Source organism: the organism of the source record quoted next, unplaced genomic scaffold (assembly GCF_019419815.1).
Source record: "Pyrus x bretschneideri cultivar Hongxiangsu unplaced genomic scaffold, Pyrus_bretschneideri_v1 Contig73, whole genome shotgun sequence".
NCBI lineage: Eukaryota > Viridiplantae > Streptophyta > Magnoliopsida > Rosales > Rosaceae > Pyrus > Pyrus x bretschneideri.
In genome coordinates, this window is record NW_025999813.1 from 1,845,030 (window position 1) to 1,868,095 (window position 23,066).

The 23,066-nt window shown below is 37.8% G+C and overlaps 2 protein-coding genes across 4 annotated transcripts; both read right to left on the reverse strand.

The window, feature by feature from the left end:
• Positions 1 to 4,484: 4,484 nt before the first annotated feature.
• LOC103927017 (60S ribosomal protein L23) lies at positions 4,485 to 7,009 on the reverse strand. Its single transcript, XM_009335914.2, has 4 exons — positions 6,854 to 7,009; positions 6,157 to 6,441; positions 4,851 to 4,892; positions 4,485 to 4,756 (listed from the first exon to the last, which is right to left on the reverse strand). The coding sequence occupies exons 1-4, from the start codon at positions 6,864 to 6,866 to the stop codon at positions 4,674 to 4,676; spliced, it is 423 nt and encodes a 140-aa protein (XP_009334189.1). The 5' UTR covers positions 6,867 to 7,009; the 3' UTR covers positions 4,485 to 4,673.
• A 1,578-nt stretch (positions 7,010 to 8,587) lies between these two features.
• Positions 8,588 to 12,733, reverse strand: LOC103927056. Of its 3 annotated transcripts, none has more exons than XM_018642535.2 (3): positions 12,261 to 12,733; positions 9,598 to 11,471; positions 8,588 to 9,048 (listed from the first exon to the last, which is right to left on the reverse strand). In XM_018642535.2, the coding sequence occupies exons 2-3, from the start codon at positions 11,329 to 11,331 to the stop codon at positions 8,851 to 8,853; spliced, it is 1,932 nt and encodes a 643-aa protein (XP_018498051.2). In that variant the 5' UTR covers positions 11,332 to 11,471; positions 12,261 to 12,733; the 3' UTR covers positions 8,588 to 8,850. The 3 variants fall into 3 exon arrangements, with proteins under 3 accessions (XP_018498051.2, XP_048430570.1, XP_018498052.2); XM_048574613.1 differs by lacking the exon at positions 12,261 to 12,733 and adding an exon at positions 11,896 to 12,175; XM_018642536.2 differs by lacking the exon at positions 12,261 to 12,733 and adding an exon at positions 11,644 to 11,875.
• Between the last annotated feature and the right edge of the window lie 10,333 nt (positions 12,734 to 23,066).

The following is a 23,066-nucleotide window of genomic DNA, read 5'->3' on the forward strand; positions in this document are numbered from 1 at the left end:
CCTTCCTCCATCACCTTACACACCTTCCTACACCACCAATCCTCCCTAAATCCATCCCCAACCCAAAATAACATCCAAATCATCCATTTAACCAATCTGCCGCAGAAGGAGAAGAGGAAAGAGGAGCTTCGACGCGCACCAATTCACGTGGATTCATTGGGCGTTCTAGGTGTAATCAATCCTTTGTGCTTTATGTTTAAATTCAATTTTATTTTTCTTGTTGCGAACATGAGAGGCTAAATCCCCCTAGTTAGCTAGGGGGTGATTCGAAACCATGTTTATACTTGCAATATGAATTGATTACTTTTGGTTGGAATTTCATGAATGTTGGATTCAATTTGTTTAACCGTTTGATTGATAACTTATTTATGAATGTTTATTAAGAATGCGCGCTTAATTTTCATGCATAAATCTGACGCTAGAATATAAGTGAATTTCACCTAATCGTTATGAACTTATATTCACAAGTAGTGGAGGTTGCTTATAAACAATCGCGTTAAATGAATTCTTGGCACGAGTATCATGCTTTTCATAGTTACAAATGCCTTGTCGATGCTTATAATTTCCAAAGAACGTAATGATTCTAACTTGTATCTTTATCATGCTGTTCATATAGAGAACTTGTTAGGAATAATTTATTTGCGATGCATATTCATCCAATTCAATGATTCTAGGGAAATTTGAAGGTTAATTTAAGCGGACCTAATTAACTTGGAGTGTTGAGTTTCATAATTTATCGAAAGACCAACTGAGAATCAATTTTGTATGCAAGTATAACATGTGTGGAGATGAACCCCTTGGCTATTCCATCATCCATATTTTCATCTCATTCATATTTACGTTTTGCCTTTAATTACAATTTGTCCATTTAATTTAATCTCGTCCAAACACAATCCCCCCTTTACTTTATTGTCAAATTAGTTAGAAATCAATTTAGTTTAGTGTTTTATATTGTTTTTACGTTTTTGAGTCAAAAATCCAAGTGATTGACAATCCCTCCTAATCCCCGGTCCAGAACGATCCCTACTTATACTTATACTACAATTGACAAAAAGAGGGTTTAATTTGTGTGCTTACTTAGTTCGCACCATTGGTCTGCTAGAATGACGATGCACAGGGGGTTGTGAAATTGTGGTATTTGGTGGGTTTGTGGACAAGGTGTCTGTGTCTAGTGGTGGTGAAGTAGTATTATTCGAAATTATAGGCTCAAATTTTTCTGGGGATGAAGATGATGTGCCATTGGAGGGTGTAGGAGTGTCATCAAATGGCAATGTTGTTGGCATAGGGAATGGAGGATCATCATTATTGGTAGCGGAAGGTGATGTGAAAAGGGAACTCAGTTTCAAAAAACGTGACATCACGGGAGACAAATAGTTTTCCTGATTCAAGTTCATACACTCGATATCCCTTTTGTCCATAAGTATAACCAAGAAATATACATTGAATTGCATGTGCATCAAATTTGGATGGTTTTTGAGCATGCGTGGATGCAAAGCATAGACAACCAAAAACGCGTAAGTGAGAGTATTTTGGTGTGATTTTAAACAAAACTTTGTAAGGAGTTTTGCCTTTCAAGAGAGGTGTGGGTGTGCGATTTATGAGGTAAGCTGCTGTGAGGATGGCATCCCCCCAAAATTGTTTAGGAAGCTTTGCTTGAAAAAGAAGGGCACGTGCAACATTGAGCAAGTGACGATGTTTTCTTTCAACCACACCATTTTGTTGTGGTGTGTTGACACAACTAGTTTGATGAACGATGCCTTTGGGAGAATAGAAAGACTCAACCTTGAATTTAGGACCATTGTCACTACGCACAATTTTAACTTTTGAAGAGAATTGTGTCTCAACCATGTTAATGAATTTAACTAGAAGATCCCTAGTATCAGACTTATGGCACATCAAATACACCCAAGTGCATCTAGTGAAATCATCAACAATGGTGAGAAAATAACGTGCCCCCAAAAGAGATGCAATGTGATAGCCACCCCAAATATCAACATATAATAATTCGAAAGGAGCATTGCTAGAAATGGCACTTAAAGAAAATTGTAATTTGGTATGTTTAGCCAATGGACAAACCAAACACTTGTCTGCGTCACAAATTTTATTGTTGTGTGAAACAGAAAATAAAGAAGACACTTTGTTGGATGGATGCCCAAGACGTTGATGCCAAAGGCTAGGAGAATGTGAGCATATAGAATTGTAAAAAGCTTTCTTGGTTTGATCAAGATAGTAAAGCCCCTCTCATTCAGTTCCCATCGCAATCATCTTCCCCGAACGTAGGTCCTATATTACACAAAAATGGTTAAGAAAAACAGTGATACAAATGGATTGATAGGTGAGTTTACTGATGGAAATAAGATTTAGTTGAAGAACTGGGACACACAAAACATTTTCAAGAACCAAACTAGAGGCAAATATGATTTGTCCAATATGAGTAACATAAGCCATGGAACCATCTGGAAGTTCAACAGTTCTATTTTTGACAAGCTTCCAAGAAGTAAGTAAATCGGGACTAGAAACCATGTGGTCTGTGGCACCACTGTCTAGGATCCAAGTAGTTTTCCTTCCATTAGTAGAAAAACAGAAGGCTTTACCTGAGAGTTCGTCATGTGTTGAGGAATTACCCACATGATTCGCCATGACAGTTTTATTCTTGCTGAGCATGTTCAGGATTTGTTGGCATTGCTCTTGTGTGAAAGGAAAAGAATTGGAGAGATCCTTCTTCTCAAGTTGATGTGCAGCAACATGGTTACCATTAGAATTACTCTTAGGTTTATCGGATTCGGACTTCTTGAGTTTGTGACAATAATCAACTGTGTGGCCTCTCCACCCACAATAAATGCACTTCAAATGTGATATGCAATTCTCTGTGTTGTGGCCAGTCTTGTCGCACTTTTCACACTTGAAGTTGTTACTTTTCTTCCTGGTGTCTTTCTGTGTATTCTCTGGTTGCAAACACCGATGGCTCAGGTTAAGTCACTCCTTTTCTAGCAGACACATCACGCTGACGTTCATGTTTGAGAACAAGAGAGTAAGCTTTGCTAACCTTAGGCAGAGGGTCCATCATTAATATTTGTCTTCGCATCATAACGAAGGACTCAGTCAATCCCATGAGAAACTTGATAGTTTTCTGTGTTTCTCGATAGGACAATTCCTCCTTCGTAATTCCACAGTTGCAAGCTGAGATAGGAGAAAGAATGTCCCTTTCATCCCACAAGCCTTTGAGTTTGGTAAAATAAGACCCAACAGACATGGTGCCTTGAACACAATCATGAATTTCATTTTCAATTTGGAAAACTCGAACACTGTTTACCTGAGAAAAGCGTTCTCGCAACTCGTTCCAAACTGCTTGTGCTCCATCACAATAGAACACACTAGCTGCAATCTCCTTGGAGATCGAACTCAATAACCAAGTTTTGACCAGGCTGTTGCAGCGTCTCCATTGCTGCAATTCATCAATGTCTTCTTCACTTGGTTTCTTGATCGACCCATCAACAAAACCATATTTGTTTTTGACTGTCAGGGCCATGGTCATGGAGTGACTCCATGTGTTATAATTATCCTCGATCAGGAGTTGTGATACAAGTACCAACCTAGGCTGATCTGAATGATGAAGATACAGTGGGTGATTGGGACTATCAAATTTTGATGCCATGCCCAACTGAGTTGGCTTCTTTGAGTTTTCATTGTCGTCTCCCATGGTGACGGCTAGGGTTTCTTTAGGTTACCAAGATCGTTTGCTCTTGTACCATATAGGAAGAATATTTGGTGAAAAATAAAATCTCTATATCAACTCAATGCTAGTATTACATCTTTATATAGGATAGGGATCCTAGACTATCTCCTATAATTGCGTCTGCTATACATACATAAAAGGAAGGAAACTAATGTCAATCAATTTACAATATCCCTCAGCTTATTTCTTGGAATTATCTTCAACAACAAAGTTATTATTTTAATACGCTAGCCTGAGGTCAAGACTCGAATTTAGAATGAAGTTATTATTTTAACACGCTAGCCTGAGGTCGAGACTCGAATTTAGAATGCTGCGAAGCTCAAATCCCTCACTCCTCTTTTCCCACTTACTTTTTAATACAAAAAGTTAATGGCTGTTTTGACCTTATATAGAGTGACTTTTAAGCCCTTATACAAAATAAAAAGAATTATTATTAACACTTTTAAAAATTTTATTTCGCACTCCAAACTTTCTATTATTAAAAAGAAAAATATACTTGTAAAAAATGTAGAATAAAATTTTTATAATGTTAATAACAATTCCCAAAATAAATACTAATGATACAGCCAAGATAATAACTAAACGAGTTCCTGGAATCAATTTTTACCATTGTGAAACTACGCTTACCTCTTTCTCATAAGCATAAATAATCATTTGTTTAAAAAACAAAAAGGAGGAATTTAGTTGTAAGAACATAATTCACACTTGAATTTGAACGAAAAATAGAATTTGGAATAACACAATGCAATTTCTAAACTCCGAAAATTAAGCATAACAGTAATATCTAGAACAAAACAACATCCATTTAAGTTTGCACAACACATCAACAAGATGAAACAAAATTTAGTCAAATTTCAGGAAAAACCTGCCTTCTAATAACAAAAACAACCACAACTCATCATATATCTGTCCTATTCAAAAGCCCAGAGAGTAACATTCAGACGATGGCATTAGCAGCACTTGCAATCCTAGGCCAGAGATCAGCACACTCCTTTCCGATCGGACCAGTAATAGCAGACCCTAAACAAACACAAAGAGCAACCAATAAGAAAAGGCGACTAAATTAACCTATCGAAGGGTTACAAACTTTATAACTTCATGATTTGGGATGTACCTTTCATTTCTCCCTTCGGATTCACAATAACACCAGCATTATCTGCAGATAAAGCAAACAGTTTCAGTACGACACCGTGGTAGACAATGAAATGCACACGAGAGTGTTTTATAAACATTATCAGCAGTTAAAAAAACTACAAAGAAGCTAACAAAATGTGCATTCACATGAACAGATATGTAGGGACCAGATGTAACAGATGTGAGCATGTAAAGCAAGGTACACCTGTAACGATGGGCACTTTCAATTTTCCAGACGTGTAACAGCATCAACTACCAAATAAAGAGGATACTTGACTTCTGTCTGGTTATCTTATAGCTATGATTAAAAGCTATTGGGACTCACCAACAAACAATTCCATGCACACAATATGTATGATAACCATACTACACTATTACCGGTCAAGTTCTACAAACATTAATCAATTTCAATGGCAAAATTTGGGACCAGATGTAACAGATGTGAACATGTAAAGCAAGGTACAGCTGTAACGATGGGCACCTTCGATTTTCCAAACGTGTAACAGTATCAGCCACCATTTAAAGAGGATACTTGACTTCTGTCTGGTTATCTAATATTTTAAAACATTAATGGAACTAAACAAACATTCCCACGCACAATACAAAATGTAGGACAATAATACTACGCTATACCTAATCAAATTATGTGGTGCCCAAATGGAGCTAATGTGAGCATAAATGCAAGCACGCCTGTATCAATGGGCCCTATTAATTTTCCAGAAGTGTAACAGCATCAATCACCAGATAGATAGGACACTTGACTTATGTCTGGTCATCCTAAATATGCATTTCAACTTAATAAGTGATCACAAATGTACAATGGGGCAACATCAAGGGTAGAATAAATGTCTAATATAAAAAACATGTATGTATCGAATGGTGAAAGACAAGATTCCATACAGAAGAGAATCCACTCAAAAAATATTGGACAGACAATAATCATTGATGTAGCTGGTATTAGGAAGCATCAAATCATCTTCACACAGAACTCCACCGGAGTTGCAGTTTCTGATTCCGTATTAGTCATCAAAATTAAAATTAGTTATAACGAATTCCAACAACACTTAATGATAATAACTACCAAACAAAGAGCTCTAAAATGCAGTAAAATCCAAAGAATAATCACCAGCAACACAATGTCAAGACCCACTGTTATGATCGGATAAAGAAATATAGTATGCATACCAAGTAAATTTTTCTATCACTTGATCCAACAACAGAACAAATCAGCAAGAAAAATAAAATCAGAAACATTATGAGAAATTACTGAAGAAAATAATATTCACCTTCAAAGTACATGAAAACACCATCCTTTCGGCGCCATGGCTTGCGCTGCCTCACGATGACAGCAGGCAGGACCTTCTTCCTGAGGTCAGGCTTTCCCTTCTTGACAGTGGCCATGACCATGTCACCAACGCAAGCAGATGGCAACCGGTTCAAACGACCCTTGATCCCCTTCACGGAAATGATGTAAAGATTCTTAGCTCCGGTGTTATCGGCACAGTTCACAGTGGCTGCCACTGGAAGACCCAGTGACATCCTAAACTTGTTTCCAGCGGACCCTCCACGCCCTAACCAAAAATATCAACATCAGAACCATATCATATTAAATAATCAAATACCCACATTTTCTATCTTCTATTCATATGTTTCGCCACACAGGAAAATATAAAATTTCACTTAGAGCAATCTTTACCCACAATCAGTCCAAACTGGGATTTTGTAACATTTTAATGACCAATCCGATACATATCAACGGAAATCAACATCGAAAATGTTCAATCGAAGTAATAAACATTTCATTTTTCCTAGGATAGCTCAAGAATCAGCAACTACGAAGTTAAAATTGATTAATGGCAAACAAAAACAAATACAAATCGTTGAATTGAATGCATCAACTAGATTTTCCTAGGAACCAAACAGAAAATTAAGCAAAGAGAGAATATCAAAAAAGTGGAAGAGAGAAGGCGGCGAAGAACTAACCTCGCTTCGACATCTTGGCTGCTGCGGAAACGGGACTGAGAGAGCGATTAGGGTTTAGGAGATGTATATATAGAGAGAGAGCGGCGTAGGGTTTCCTGCCGGGTAACACTTTGTCAGATTACCATTCGGTCCATACTCTTTTGTTAAAATACCAGATATGCCGTGGGCCTCTTGAACATTGTCGTGGCCTCTCTTAGAAATGGGCTTTTGGGAAGGTCTTATTTCTCCTCCTCCTCCCTGTTCTGCAGAGGACATCGCGCGCGTGTGTGGCGGGGGGACCCAACGTTTCATTTTAGTTTATTGTAAAGTTAAGCTTAATCCTCTTTTTTTTCGTATAAAAAAATATCATTTCTTCAAAACAGTGAATGGTCCAACCAAAAAAAGAACAACGAATCTCTTTATGATAAAGAGATTCATTTTGCAAGTTCGTTATTACGGGTAGTTCCTACAAAGGATCGGACTAATGACGTATACAATACTTGAATTCTCGATGTAGATGCTACATAGTTGGTTCTCATCCTTCAGAGACTACGAGTGTAATAGGAGCATCCGTCGACAAAAGGATCACCCTGAGATGATCTAACTGTTAAGAAAACTTGTATCTGCTAATAGCTTTGCATAACTACCAAGCATGGTGAAATAGACCTTATATACACATCCCAATCTTTCCCTATTTAGAGCATTTCCATCGGTTGGACTCAGATCTCTGAGGTTGCTTTTTCCAAAGGAAATGTAGTTAGCCCCTTATATTTTACTCTATTTTTTTTTGAAGGACATTGGGAAAAAAGAACCACTTTTGATTGTCTTTGAAAAAGAACTACTTTTACTTTGTTTCAAAAATTGGAAACAAAACAAAGTGAAGCAGTACTTGGAGTTCTATGAATGCACCACCGCTATGGCTCCGAAAACCCTGAAAATATTTTCAAGGGCTGCAACCTTCCCTTATTCCAATACATCTGTTTGGTAAACATAAAATTCATGAACAATGTTGAATCAATGGATTGAAGCATCTGATGATCATCAGCTGGCAGCCGATCTAAAACACATCAAGAGAAGTGTCACCAAACACTGTAAGTGATTATGTTCAATGACAATCTATCATGCCTGTTTCTGATTTCTCACTAGTACTGCAGAAAAATGAATTTTCTCAGCAATAATATTACAATACCGTAGAGGAAAAAATGTCTCGCGGAAATTTCTAGTCATTAAATATAAACCATAATCTAAACGCATATGATAGATTAATAACCACGCTACTAAACTCGTAGCATGATCAACAATCCAGACATCACAGCAATCCAGAATTCTTGACCTGCTTCTATGTATAACACTACAAACCAAATCACCATTAGCGGCCTGGTCCATAGTTCGAGCCAATCGGCATGTTTTTGGCTTTTAACTAGTGATCTACTGAGATTCTTTTGTTTCAATCTCTATCACTTTCTACATTTAAAGTGAGACAACTAGTTTTGAGTATATGATGCATACCTAGTGGGTGAAAAACTGTTTTACAGAGTATCTGATACGTCAAATGCAAGCTCTTTAACTAAAACATGTCCTGATGAAAACAAGCACCAGAAGGAAGAAAGATGAAAGAAACTTACTTTGTGAGCACCAGAATGATGCATTCCATGTAAGAAGATGGTCTTGAACGAACTAGTGGTGACCGGAGCAAGGATGTTAAGACCAGAGTTATATGGAAAATGAAAATTCAAAATTAAATCCCAGTTGAGATTGGCTTCAAGATGATTTGCCATCACTTCAATTAATATCACAACCTCGTACATTCAATAAAAAGGAGCAGATTACAAGGGTTTGTGGCCTAAGAACCAAGGACTAAATCCCAACCAATGCCAACTAACCTAGAATCAGAAAACTGTCTGATATCACTATATCACGCTAACTGAAAACCACAAAACTAAATAGAAATCATCTCAATCCTAAATACATCTGTATTGTAAATTACCGACTGCTGTGTAAAGTAAAAGTTATAAAAACTACATAATTTTCAAACCCTGGACTTTGGTAGTTAAAACGCCTGTACATTTGGGTTGGAGGGCCGGACTCTGTGCATGGATAATCGCTACTGCAATTGCGAAAGACTGCAGAGTTGACAGAGATGGTTGAAAATGAACAAAATACAATCCATCATGGACATTCAACATCCTCCATGCAGAAGGACCATGCTCTGAACCCTGAAGAATTGAAATGAAAGATAAGCATCTTAACACATAATTCAGATTATTACATAGTTGCTCAAAAGTTAAAAGTAGGACAGAAATAGCATGAATAGATGTTGGTATATGACAAGTTCGGGAAATCTTTTCACCATCAGCTAACATGGTGTGGCTTCGAAGAGATCATAGATAGCAATAGCATAGCATCACACGGAAATAGTGAATACCAAGTTTCAGTTCCCATCATGTAATTCATAAAAGCATTTCATTCTTCTTTTTCAAGTCAAAATACAATATCGCAGGATCTATCTTATGCCCAAAACAATATCATTTTCTCAAATTGCATAACCTTTTCAGATTATTAGGTCTCTCATGAGAAACTGAAAGACAACTAGAACCGGAAAAGTAACTTATCAGATTAAACACCAGATTCACAAAAATTATCAACGTATATGGATGAACGGATGAAGTCAATTTTAATACTAGCTCAATAAATGATCTATCTCACATTGTAATGAACAAAAAGGGGGGAATAAGGGAAAGTGAGGAGATAGGAGATTGGCGTACCATTCTATTTAATTCGAACGACTTGCACTCCTCCGGAATGTCAGATTGAGGCAAAATGTCTTTTTTGCTTGATTTGGTTTTGAGTACTGTGAGAGGGCACCCCAGATCCCAACCTCCACAGTCACACTGTCCACCAGATCTCCATCTTTCAGTAAGACTTGAAGGACCACCATTTCTGGTCCTTGGCCCACCGTGAATTCCTGCTGGGACTAGGACATCCATACTGGTAGAGAAATCACTATTATTACGACAACATTTGATAGGTACTGAAGCCTCCACGGAGTTACTGATTTTCTTATTCCCAACTTTCTTCAGAAATTTCAAACCCCAACCTCCAGCTTCCTCCTTTCGATCATCAGGGAGATGGTCTTTCACAACAATGGAAGCCAATTCGAAATTTGGAGGGAGATGATCTTCTAACAAGTTGGGCACACCTAGAGCATCATGATTGTTGCCTGTATCAAGGCATGGCTCCTGAGAAGGATTTTCAACTATGGAGCACGGTCCACTCAATTTGGAGATGGTTCTTTGTTTGGATGAGTGACTTGTCCTGAACGCCTCAACCACCTTTTTCGATAACCCCTTGCTCTTCCTGAGGTTATGGCTAGAAGCTTGTATCTCAATACCACCACCAAACAAAACAAATTCAGTCTCCATGATCTTTGAATTGTTTGGGCAGAGGGAGACCAAATTATTGACTTTCATCTTACCAACAAGTTGCGACTCAGTATCACGAATCTCATGGTCCTTTTGCCCACCCTTTCCTGAATGAAACAAATATATATAGTCCAGAGTCTTATCCTCTTCAGACTCAACTTTCCACAAGTTGGCTACATAGATCTCCCCTTGTTCATCCGTGGAGAAAACAAAATGAGGATTCCCTCCCTTCCAAGTGCATTGAAGCATTCCCCGAGAGACAGTGGCGAAAGCAGAAGCAGAAGATTGATCAGATGACGCTGAGTTTGTGCTGCAGATAGAAGCAAGTCTTTTGTGGCCGGCATCAAATTCATTTTTATGGCTTCCCTTAATTGGTTTTTCCTTTTCTAGCATCGGTGATGAAGAGAAACTAAATCCGCCAGGTGAGTCTGTGTAATCATAGCATATCGAGCCTTTGTCATTATTGCAGTCTATTCTTCTCAAGTCTGTATTGCCACCTAAGGGCCCAAATTGGTGAAACAAAGGGCTTTTTAATATGTTTGTCATACTCTTGCTCCCCATAACTCTACCTACAATCCACCGTCCAGAAGGGCTTATTACTACACTCCCACCTCCAGCTTCCAATGGACATTCAATCACGAATCTAGCAGAACTACATGTATCTCCACTTCTAATTTCAGCAACATTCAAGCGCTCGTGCAAAGCACTGATCTTTGAAGAGCTCGATTTCACAGCTGAATTACATCGAGCTACTTTGAATGCACTAATATGAATCAATTCCATGCATTTACGACGAAATTTTTCATCTAAGCTCAGTATATGCTTTGGAATCCTACAGTCAAAGCTAATACCACTTTGAAACAAGGAACCTTTTATGCAACATTTACTAATTTGCGAACGCTTAACATTTGAAATTAGTGCATGCTGTGGATTTGACCATGTGATCAACCTTTTCAATTTTGAGCCAGTCGAATTTAAAGTACCTTCTCCTGATGATTCCCGCTCCTCGCTCACTGTATGCAATGAATCCTCTTGTCCCGCGTGGTATTTCTGAGCATCTACAAATTTATCATCCATCTGCCGACCCCAATCAAATAGCACACATCAATGGCAGATAAACCTTCCTCTATGTTCTGCCCCGAACTGTATTACATAGGTTGGTTGGTGGACCGCACTATATAACAGCTCTCGGTCCAAGTCTTATCTTACAAGAAAACCTGAACACAAACACAAGCGGTAAGCATAAGCTATCAATTTGCAAAAGTAAGAAGAAATCACTTGGAAATTCGGAAGATTTTCAAAAGCCAATATATCTGCATATCAAGCAAATTATCATCAACTCAGAAACTTTGGAAATAAATCCAGAAATTGAAGGAAGTTGCCGAATACCATGCTTGGGATGGGATATTGTTTTCATAATCTGAAGTTTGAAGCATAAGGCTCCAGCACAATCTTAGAAAATAAGCTTGGAGATTTTTATTTATTTATTTGTTATGCAATCAACACCAAATGCAAAATATCTTCAAAAGTTTCAAACTTTCTCCCTAATCCAAAGCAGCAAAAAAGCAAGAAACACCTCATATGGAAATACAAAAAGCAAAAATTACCACCTACTTAATCTCACCAACCCAAACAATTTACCTTCTAATTCAGTCAAAACAAAAATACTTAACTCCTGATTTGCAGCTGTTCATAGTTTAATTTCTTTTTCTCTGCCCAGAACAGTACACTTTCTCTAAGAACTGAGGAGGAAGAAGACAGAAGACTAAGAAAGATTCAATCTTTACGCATCTTACCTCCATACAAACAAAACCCAGAAAGGAAATTAAAAATAATATTACAAAAATCACAATTAAAGCCTCAAAAGTTGCCTATTATTAAAATAAAAAGGTCACAAAGTGGCCATACAACATAATTGACCGACTCCTGACACCTCCAAGAAAAAGTTCAACCCATTGATAAAATATACAATAAAAAAACTACAAGACCAATTTTTTTTCTCTTACCTGATGAATTGGATCCGAGGAGAACCGAGCAGCACAGAAATCAAATGCGTACAGATTAGCGAACACCCAAAAGGACTGATAAAAAGAGCATCTTTTTTGCAACACATAAGTAACTAGTGGCGATAGCGTCTTTCTCTCCAACTAGCTGCGTTCCCGGTTTCGGGTCTAAAAGGTGAAAGGATAACCAACTAAGCACATGGAAAAGCAGAGACAAGCAAGAGCCACCACCACCGCCACTAATGCTCTCACGCGTCTCACACGTCTCACACGTCTCACACAACACTAGGTTCCGAATCCTCTTCTTTCTTTTTTTTCAACAAAAATGGCCCAAGTGTTTTAGGCAACCATTGAAGAAAGAAAGAAGGAAATGGTGGGCGTGGGTGGAAAAAAAACTGAAACTTTTTCTATGTTTTCGTTTTGGGGTATGAAAATAAAATTACAACTGAAATGGGTTTCATGTGTAAGCCACGTTTTCTGGGTTGAATTTTGGTACTTTGTTTGAGTTCTTCCCTAAAGTCCCGGGTTTTCAACTAGGTGGGAGGCCCCACTCCATATTCTTGCATTTTCTAGGCCACTACGTTGACAAAAATAGATCCTAGTGAAGGGATTTGTATGTGGGAAAATAATGGATATAATCTATTTTAGAATTTACGAATTTTTAGGGTTTTATAAAAGAACTTCTTTTAATGAAGGGCTATTTATTAAATAAAATTAAATTTCATAAGTTATGAATCATTGGATTAGGTTCTCTTATTACAATCTGTTGGATTAAATTCTCTTATCTCAATCTTATCCGTTGGTATATTCCTTTGAAATCAGACAAGATAAGATTTCATCTCATAATTAAATTGTAATGCCCTTGCAATTTAAGTATATTGTTTGTTTATGTTTTCAATTCAGGTCTCTAGACTAGGATGCGTTTGTTGCACCAGACTATCTTAGACTAAACTAACTTCAGATACCAAGTTGGATTGGCTTATAATAGAGTAAGATAGACTGATTTAGTGAAGGGTTTGATGCAGTGTCGAACTAAGAGATATGATAATAAAAAAATAATTAATTTTTAAAATTATAAAATATAAATAAATAAATAAAATCCAATTCCAGTATCTTCCTACTGACTCAAACCCAATCCAAATCCAATTCCAATTCCTAAAATGTGAAATCAATTCAAGTGGACCTTTGATTTTGACGTGCAAAAAGAGGACGAGTAAGCGAGGGGTCCGTCGACAGGTCAATGGCCTCTGGCCGGAGTAGTTCAAGAAATGGGTGATCTATGCCCACGACGATCAGAGAGGGTGGAGGTATGTGGATCTTGTCGGAGGAGAAAAGGCAGAATATGGCAGAGAATGAAGACAGAAGAAGCGCAGAAAGAGGTCTAGGACTTAGGCCATCTCCAATCGAAGGTGGGCCAGAGGGCTTGTTTTAACCTTATAGCCCTCCAAGAAATTAATATTTTAATGAACAGTGCATGGCCGTATTTTTTACCATCTCCAACCAATGGGCCAGAAAGTCATAGGCCAAACATAACCTTGTGACAAAAAATCATCTCCAACCGAGGGCCAAAGGGTCATAGGGTCAAATATAATTTATTATTTAAATTTAAAAATTACAAATTAAATTTAAAAACTACAACAACTTAAATTTAAAGTCTAAAATCATCATCATCATCCGCCATTTGTAGGATGATATTCAGATGTAAACAACTGTCGTTAGTTCAAGTCACGAGATCATCCACAAATATATGTATATGTGTATATATATATATATATATATATATATATATATATATATAACCCCAAATAATTATGGCTAAATGTTAGTTCAAGTCCAGAGATGATTCACAAGTAGCAGCTCTCACGACAAAACATTTTGCCTTTAAGCGTTAAAGTCCCACATCGGCCATGGAAGGGAATTGAGTAAGCAAACAAGCTTATAAAAGGAACACCCTAATTATAAACTAATCATATCTTTCTCGGCCTATAATTAAATATTTTTTAAAAAAATTTGGCCTAATAATAAAAAAAAATCAAATTCAACGGTAACTGACGTCAGCTAGCCGTTGGTTTCAAATTTATGGCCCGACCCGGGGCTAGCTGGCTGGCTCCCGGTTGGCCCTTTTCTCCTTTCTGGCCCGGTGGAGGCCATGAGCCCTTTGGCCTGGCCCTCGGTTGGCGATGGTTTTCGTGTCACTTTGAGCTATTTTTGGTCATTTGGCCCTCTGGCCAAAGTGGTTGGAGATAGCCTTAGAGGAGGAGTGCAGAGAAAGAACGTGGTCTTTAGTCCTATTGAGGCTTTCGCTTCTAGAGTGTCCGTTAGTCCATGCGAGTCCCATTTAGTCTCATTAAACTTAGTCCCAATATGTAACAAACACTAAACTACACTAATACGTAGTCCATGCAAGTCCCTTTTAGTCTCATTAAATTTAGTCACTAATAGGTAGTCCAGTCTAATCTAGTGAGAGTTAGTGAGGCCAAACAAATGCACCCCTAAAGTCATTTTAATATGTAGTATGTTTTTATATAGAAATTAATAAAAGTAAACCCTTTTAGTAGAACATCTTATTTCATTTTATGTCTTAAGCATTAAACATACAGATAAAATGAAGGATGACCTTTGGAATAAAAATATGTAAAGAAAAAGAAATTAAAAAATAAAAGTAAAATGAAAGTTTTAGCGTATTTGCAAGTGGGTGGAGAGTGGCAAGATTTGGCTCACATGGTAGCTACTTTTTTCGTGGGACCCAGTGCTTTTTGGGCTAGAGGTAGCCTAATGTTTTGCTGTGAAATCGTCCCCGAAATTTCACTATTCATTATGTATCTCGTTATTTAAATATGTATTTCACATTTACGCTATCTTTATTAGTTAATTTTAATATCGTTAATTTTAGGAATTAAATTGAATAGTTATGGGATTTGAATTTTTGTAATTAATCTTTAAAATTTGTTAACCTTTCGAGGTCACAATTAATGTTTCCAAATAGATCTCGAAACTACGAGGTCATAGGCGAAAGTCGTTTGCGAGTCCGGATTATAACAGTACAGTTACAGACATTTGAAGTCGTTTTACTATACTATAGATTTTAAATTCATTAAACTCCCATAAGGAATAAGCCCAATTAAATTTAAGCAAAAATAAGGGGACCATTCAGCTACAAGGACAAGTGACCAATCAAATTAAAGGAACTAAGGACCAATCAGAAATTAGGGAGAGTGAGCCAGCCAATTAGGAGAGGATAGAGACGAATCTCCACTCCATTCGGTTGACCTGTGTACCCACGGCCAACCCGATTTGATTCTAACAAATTTCACCATTTTTTTCCATTGAAATTCATAGATCCACCACTTGCAACCTCTTCCACAACTCCCCATCTACCTTACTCTCCCAAATTTAAGGATTTTTAAGTCCAAAACCGTGCGGGTGACCGGTGGAGTTTTGACGGCGATCCCGCCGTTCTAGTGAGTCTCACCACCCACAACCACCCTTAATCAACTCCACTTGGACCCAGGAAGCAGACCCAACCAATTGTAGGGGTGTCAGAACACCGAGGAAGGAGAATCGAAGCTCACCCATTATAGGGTTTCTGACGGGTGTGAGCCAATTTGGGGCCTTTCCCAGCTAAATTGGACTTGGCCATAGGTATAAAATTTGCTCTACTAATTAAGATTTTCCTTCAAGTAAAATTTTGGTAATTTTTGGAAAAAGTTGAATTTTTCGACTAATCGGGGTGACTGGTCACCGTCTGTGGCAGCATGTGGGCCAAGACCCCACCTGCCCTTTCTAAACTAATTTGAATACCCTGACTCCATATATGACATTTGATTGACGAAATCTCGTCGTATGACTATAGTTTTGATAGAGACTGCCACTTGGTTATTATATGAATTGACGATCCAACAGTTGGATCGTCACTAAACTTTAATAGGATATTATATTTGAGAACATTAGCAATTTATGGATCAGGAATCTGACATACGGATCTTCCCGAATTGAACTTCTAAGTTTGTAAAATCAAACGTTGATCACCACTTGAATTTGCGATTAATGGAGATCTGATCGTCGAATCACAATGAAATTTTAGTATGTTGTTCTATGAGCATAATTAGGACCTTAGGAAGTTACGGATCCAAAATCCGATCTGTGGATCTTCTGAATTGGATTGCTAGGGTTGTGGACTCGATGGTTGACCTTTGACCCACTGTTAACTTTGGTCAACTGGTTCCAAATCATTCTAGAATGTCCTAGATGACGTGCCAAGCTACGATTACGTGTTCTATCGATAAAACTCTAAGATGTGTTTTGATATTTATTCTAGGCGACGATCGTTCGTGACATCTCGATATTCTTGCTAAGGAGTCGTAGTGCGGGCTCCAGGTGAGTGACTTTAATATGTGATTACTCTGTTTTCATAGTTATTATCCTGTGTGGATATGACTTGCTTTTATAAATATGTTTTCTATTGAATTGTTATTTTTAATATTTAGCCATCGATTTATGTTTATGAAATGAGATTTCATGTGTATATTTAAAATATGGTTTGATTTGTATGATTGGCATGTTTTGATGAAATGTGAGGGCTAGTAATGGACCATTAACCCATTGTGATAGGGATTTTTTGCTTCAATATTGTTTCATGTTCCTCTTCGTTAATTCGTTTTAAATTTAGTACTTGCACTTTGTTTCATTTTGTTAAGCCTTTGTAAATTAAGCAACTTGTGCCTTGTCTCGTCCCTTTGAGCTGTTGTACATTATGGTTGTTGACCTTCTGCTCGGTTCCATTGAGTGATCCAGAACTGGGTTTCCGCTGGGGTTCCGTTGAGTGGTTCGGTTCCCTGCTCCGTTTGGATTCCATTGAGTGGTCCGGAATCCCTTGTGCTCCGCGATTCCGTTGAGTGGTCCAAAATCGTATCTAGCTTGGATTTCGTTGAGTGGTCTCCATTGTACTCCACAATTCCGTTGAGAGGTCCGAAATCGTGTCCACTTGGATTTCGTTGAGAGGTCCAGAATCCCTTCTACTCCGTAATTCCGTTGAGTGGTCCAAAATCGTATCTTGGTTGAATTTCGTTAAGTGATCCGGAATCTCGTTTGGTATTATGGTTTCATTGAGAGGTTCAAAACCTGATTGATTTCTTTGTTGATTCTTCGGATTGAGTTTGGATTAAGATAGCTTTAGAGATGTAGGCTTCGGTCGAATTGTGTCGCTCAAACCCTACTTTTCATTGTGTTGTATGAGTTTATGGTTGTGAGCTTTTGTGATTTGTTTCAGATAAGCCGTTGGAGGTCTGGGTGACTCCTTCAGGATTTTCAATGACTTCATTATGATTCATAAAATATGATTTTATATTTAATGTTTATAAACAAAATCGATGGTTGGTTTTTTATAGTATCACATGCGTAGAATTATTGTCACTCACACGAGCTCTGCGGCTTATCTGGGTTATTGGTTGCCCGGTGCACCATTCCCATGGTGTAGGGGTCATTGTGCAGGTATAAATAATTACAAGAAGTTTTGGGGTAGCAGACAGAGTTCAAAGAGCTTGGAGTGTTAGGTTACCCCTATACTTTCCTTAAACAAATGTGATTATTGTTATTCTTAGTTTAGTATTTCAATTTGTATTTCCTGGCATGCCCTTACATTTTATTGTCTCTCATCGTCTTGGACGTATGTCGGGATCAGGGCATGACATTTGCTACTTAAGGAAAAAAGTTGCTAGCTCAAGTGGTGGATATTAGCCCAATTTTCTAGCTAATTTCTCTTTAGGGTTTCAAATGTAGCAGTGTCATGGAGGATAAAACCCCATAGGAGATGTTCTAACAAAATGTCTATGAGTTTAAAATAACATTATAGATGAAATATGTATTTTAAATTCAAATCCATGATAACAAGGGTTTTGTAACTCATTGCTTGACATGGGTACAAGTCCAACACAAAGGCTCACGTTCACGCCTTCATTTTGATGTCGTCTCCTCCATCACTACATCGTAGGTTGTGGTGTGGTCGGTTCGTCATTATAGGTCAATGCTTGATCATCGTTATGGGTCGCAATCGTTGTTGGTTGCAAGTTCTCTCTCTCGTTGTTGCTGCCTTGACATCTTAGGGTCATCAGAATAACGTCGTGAGGTTATGGATCATCAATGGGAGTTATGCACTTTGGTGAGTGGGCTGGTCACGAGCGTTGTAACATTGTGGGTTGCTATTGGTTCTGTCGCCAAAGGTGATCGTTGCTTCTATTCAAATGGATAGGGTGTTGGGTTCTACCATGCGTTCCGAGTTCGAAAATCCCTTTTCTTTAAATAAACTCCCCTTCTCCTAAATAATTGTAATATTTTCGAATTCTTCCCCCTCTTCTTAATAATAAAACTTAAAAAAAATAAAAAATAAAAAAAAAATAAAAAAAATAAAAAAGGATAAATCATATCCTAACCTATCCAATTGAATTGTTTACTGCAAACAAGGCCAATATCCCAAGATTCCCAACTTATTCTTTTCAATCCTAGTCTAACCAACCCTAAATACAACAACTTATCTTCTCCGGCCCACCAAACGAGTTCTCAGGGCCAAAATTTGTCATCTACTCTTATCAAACTGTGAATATACAACTCCATTAAACAAACGAGTTTAGAATCAAGAGAGGATTATTGCTTGGTTTGGTTCGATTTCATTCTCAAATCACTCACTTAACCAATGTAATAGTATGAAATAGATTTGTTCAGTTTAAGAATTAAAGAGTAGCATAATAGAACCAAACTAGTACATTTAAGTGAACTATTTGGTTTAGTGACTAGAATGGTTTGATAATTTCCCTTCATAAACAATTATCCTAAATTTTTATACTCTCTAACATAAATTAAAGGCGACCTTTATGTGATGGATTGAATAATAACTAGGGTAATTTTTTTCAAAATGAGGAATTTTTAGAAAGAAAAGATTTTTTCAAATTTGTATGGTTTAAGAATTTTAGTTTTCGATATTAAAGTGTAAAATTCAAACTAAACTACTCAAATTAAATAGATTTGACCAGTTTGTACTGTGACGACCCGTCCCGATTTATAATATATTTTATCCTCAAGTGCGCTGAAATGACTATTTTGCCCTTGTGGGCCTTGTGATGTGGATGTATGTGAAGGAAAAATTTTGTCCTAACTAAGAACATGTAAGAACATTTGAATACATATGCAAACTAATAACTCTTTAAAGTAGGCATGCATTCAAAAACAATTCATAAAACCCATGACTTTCAAAGCCTAGTATATGGTGAACCATAAGACTCTTTAACAAAATTAAAGAGAATAAGAATTTAGAGATTCTTTACCCTTGAAGCTCATCCTTGATTGCACAAGGGATTCACCCAAGTGGAGGGCCTTCAAGTCACCTCCTTGCTCCTTGAATCTTCCTTGTGATTTCCTCCCTTTTAGTGCTCCTTTTTCTTCTTTGAGGATTTGAGGATTTGTTCTCCAAAACACCAAAAGTTTGGTGTCTCTAAGTCTCCACACCAAAGATATTGTGTGAAGATGAAATGGATGACTTAGGGAAGAAAGATTGCTAGATGTTCCTCCCCTAAGGTGAAAATGAGAGAATAGGTTTCACCCAAATTCAATTAGAAACCCTAAGGATGAAATGGCTATAAAGATGTCTTTATACCACCTCACAATGGAGTGGCAAACTTGCAATTAAGCAAAGTTCACTACCTTCCACCCTTATGGCCGGCCATTAGTTGTTATTGGGCTTAATTGCCCATTTTGTTTTAGTTGTCATACAACTTAAACATAATGGGCCTTGTGGACCAAAATGTTTTTGTGCCCCGAAGCCCAAAACTAACTTAAACGCCCAATACGAACGTTTCGTATAATTAATTAACTATTTAATTAATCTTGACCATTCTTCAATTAAACCATTTAATTGCATATCCATTTCATATAATTTCTTCACTTATATCTTTACTTGGTGTACGATCCATTAGGTTCCAATTAGCGAGGCAGTGGGCGATGTTACTCTTAACGATCGATTGTGAATTGAAACCACATTTCAATTCTCCCTTAAATTAGTGTTTGCTAATCTTTAGGGCTTCCACAAACCATGGATGACGCCTAGCAGCATGTCATGGTTACCCAAGCTAAGTAGAAGTGGTTGGAGAACCTATCCAGTTACAACTACAATGCAATACGGTCCTTCTCTAATACAATACTCTTAATCACATTGTTTAAGTGATAGTTTGTTTCATGTCTACTATCCAATGTGATACTTCTCTATATGATTCAATTGAATAAGATTTGGAACATCTTCCTTAGTCATATTCATATGCTTTGGCCAAAGACTCTCGAATCATATCTTAGAGTATTCTCCTTCCATCATGGAAGGTTAGAGATCCCTTGTTGTACATTCATATGCCTACATGACTAGATAGCTTGACCCCAACAATGCCGTGGACACTCCAATGGAATGTCGTTGACATAATCAAAGATCAAGGACCTAACCATTAGACATCAATGATGCCTCAGGTCAAATGACTACTTTGCATATTGCAACTATTGAGTTCTCACATGACATGTATGTTCGAACTCTTGTTTGATCGTTGTTCAGTGTACTCGATTACTCTTTCGAGCACCTATGTGTTTGCCTTAGTGTCCAACACCAAATGACTTGAGACTAGTTCACACTCACGCTTGAGTCGACATAACACATACTAACCTTAGCGGATTGTCAATGCCCAATTGGCAATCCTATGGCTAGGAACGTTTTAGGAATGAACATAAGAGAAAGGTCTCGTCAATTTAACTAACTTAAATCACTTGTCTCTTAGATCAAATACATTCCTTGGATTCCCTTATTGCTTAAACACAAGATACTATAAATAGTGATTAACAATAAGCTTTGCCCTTCTATTAAACATATAAAAGTTTAACACAATAAGTATTCCAAAAAGCTATTACATCAAATGAGTGGCTTTGTGGGCATACTTCCAACAGTATGTATATAGTCTTCAATCATTTTTTCCATCGACGTGAGTAAGTGGTATTCGACGTTACGAGAACGTGGATGCAAATTAGGGTCGAGTCGGGTACATAGTGGAGATATTGTAAAGGAATAAAGGAATTGAGTTGGGTTTAATTGCATGAATCCAAAGCATGCAGCCCAATTAGGGCTTGAGGCCATTTTAATATGGCCAATCCTTGGCCACACACACACACACACACACACGTGCAACCTACATCCTCTTTCTCTTTCTTGAATTTTCTTCCCCGTCAGTACAACTGAGAGCATTCACCCTCAAACTAAACCAAAACTCTACATATCGAACTTGGTGTTTCCAGATTCTTACTCTTCTCGAACCCTAAAACACGGTGATACCTTTTGTTAAGTGGTTTAACCTCGAAAACCTGAGATTCTATAAGCTCCGACGAGGGGTGTAATTTTCTCCGACGTGATCGAAGGTTTTAGCTACTTTTGGGACTTAATAAGGTACTGTTCTTGCTCCACTAGCACTTTGGAACAATTTTAGAGCAATTTTGACATTGGGACACTCGGGTTTATTGAGTTGCAAATTTGGCCAGACTATCGAAGAATTTTCCGACCATGTACTGTTGGTTTTAGGACTCTAAACAGGTAAGAACATGTTCTACTCGTTTGGAGCTTCATTTTGGTATAATTTTCATGAAATTAGGTTGAAAAACGAAGAAGATATTAAGGTTTAAGAATTTTCCAGTTTCCGGCAACACAGACGGCGGTCGGTGACGGAATCCGACGAACCACCGGAGAAGACAGAGTATATTCCATCAACTTTGATGGAACATTCTTAACGGCGTCAGGTATATTTAACGGAATATCCTATTATTTAACGGCATATTTCCTAACAGCATTAGGGTTACCATCAGTGTGCCAGGCACGTGACTGCGCGTGGCCAACACGTATGGTTGTGCCTTGGCCGGTGCATGGGGGCATGTTGGACGTTGGAAAATTATTCTAAAAATATGAGGATGCTCAGGGTGTTGAGTAGGCCACGTTAGTATATTCAAACACCTCAATTGAGCAACATATGAGAAGTTATTTCATAGTGATGGTTATGTGCTTAAAAATAACATTAAAATAGTTGTTTCACAAATAGGTGAGACGTTTCCAGAGGACGAGCGCAGTCAGGCGAGACTTGGGGGTTACGACCCGGCTACATACCAATGAATGGGCTTTTGGGTTATATATATACATATATATGCCTTATGTTTCCTAGAAACTGTTTAACTGGTTTTTACGTTTTAAATGACATGCCATATACATTACATATTAGAATATGATTTAATATAGTTGTGCATATTACTGATCGACGTTATGGACACTCAGGTAAGCTGCAGGTGTGTATGTAGCGATGGTTGTGATGGTAGTGTGTATAATTATGATAAGTTGCTTTCAGTGATTTATATCCTACAGCACGGTGTCTATGCTCCGCCCGAGGGTAAGGCCTAGCCTTCATGTGATCATTCACCTCTCACACCATACGCTCACCTTGGATCCAAGGCAAGTGCCAGCCTGTCATATAGACCACACTAGGTGGTTCCAACTCGTTGGTGACTTGCAATACTTCGCACAGCCTTCACGTGACTTGAGCGTACTTATTTACACCTAGCATGTCGGACCATATAGGTGGTTCTGACTTGTGTGCAGGATTTGATTTGATTGTTGAGTTGTAGATTTAGCCGTACAGGTCACGTTAAGTGACTCTGGCTGATATGTCACTTTATATTAGTGTAATTCACCTGGCTTACTTATTCATGGTTGAGATGATTGTCATGGCATACACATGGTTTGGTTATTCT

Bases quoted from the DNA above. Each gene is read 5' to 3' on its own strand.
- LOC103927056 (XM_018642535.2), bottom strand. From the start codon at position 11,331: ATGGATGATAAATTTGTAGATGCTCAGAAATACCACGCGGGACAAGAG. The intron at 9,049-9,597 runs GTACGCCAATCT...TCAATTCTTCAG, and splicing joins CGTTCGAATTAAATAGAATG to GGTTCAGAGCATGGTCCTTC.
- LOC103927017 (XM_009335914.2), bottom strand. The intron at 4,893-6,156 runs GTGAATATTATT...CTTTATCTGCAG, and splicing joins TGTTTTCATGTACTTTGAAG to ATAATGCTGGTGTTATTGTG. The intron at 4,757-4,850 runs GTACATCCCAAA...GTGTTTGTTTAG, and splicing joins TCCGAAGGGAGAAATGAAAG to GGTCTGCTATTACTGGTCCG.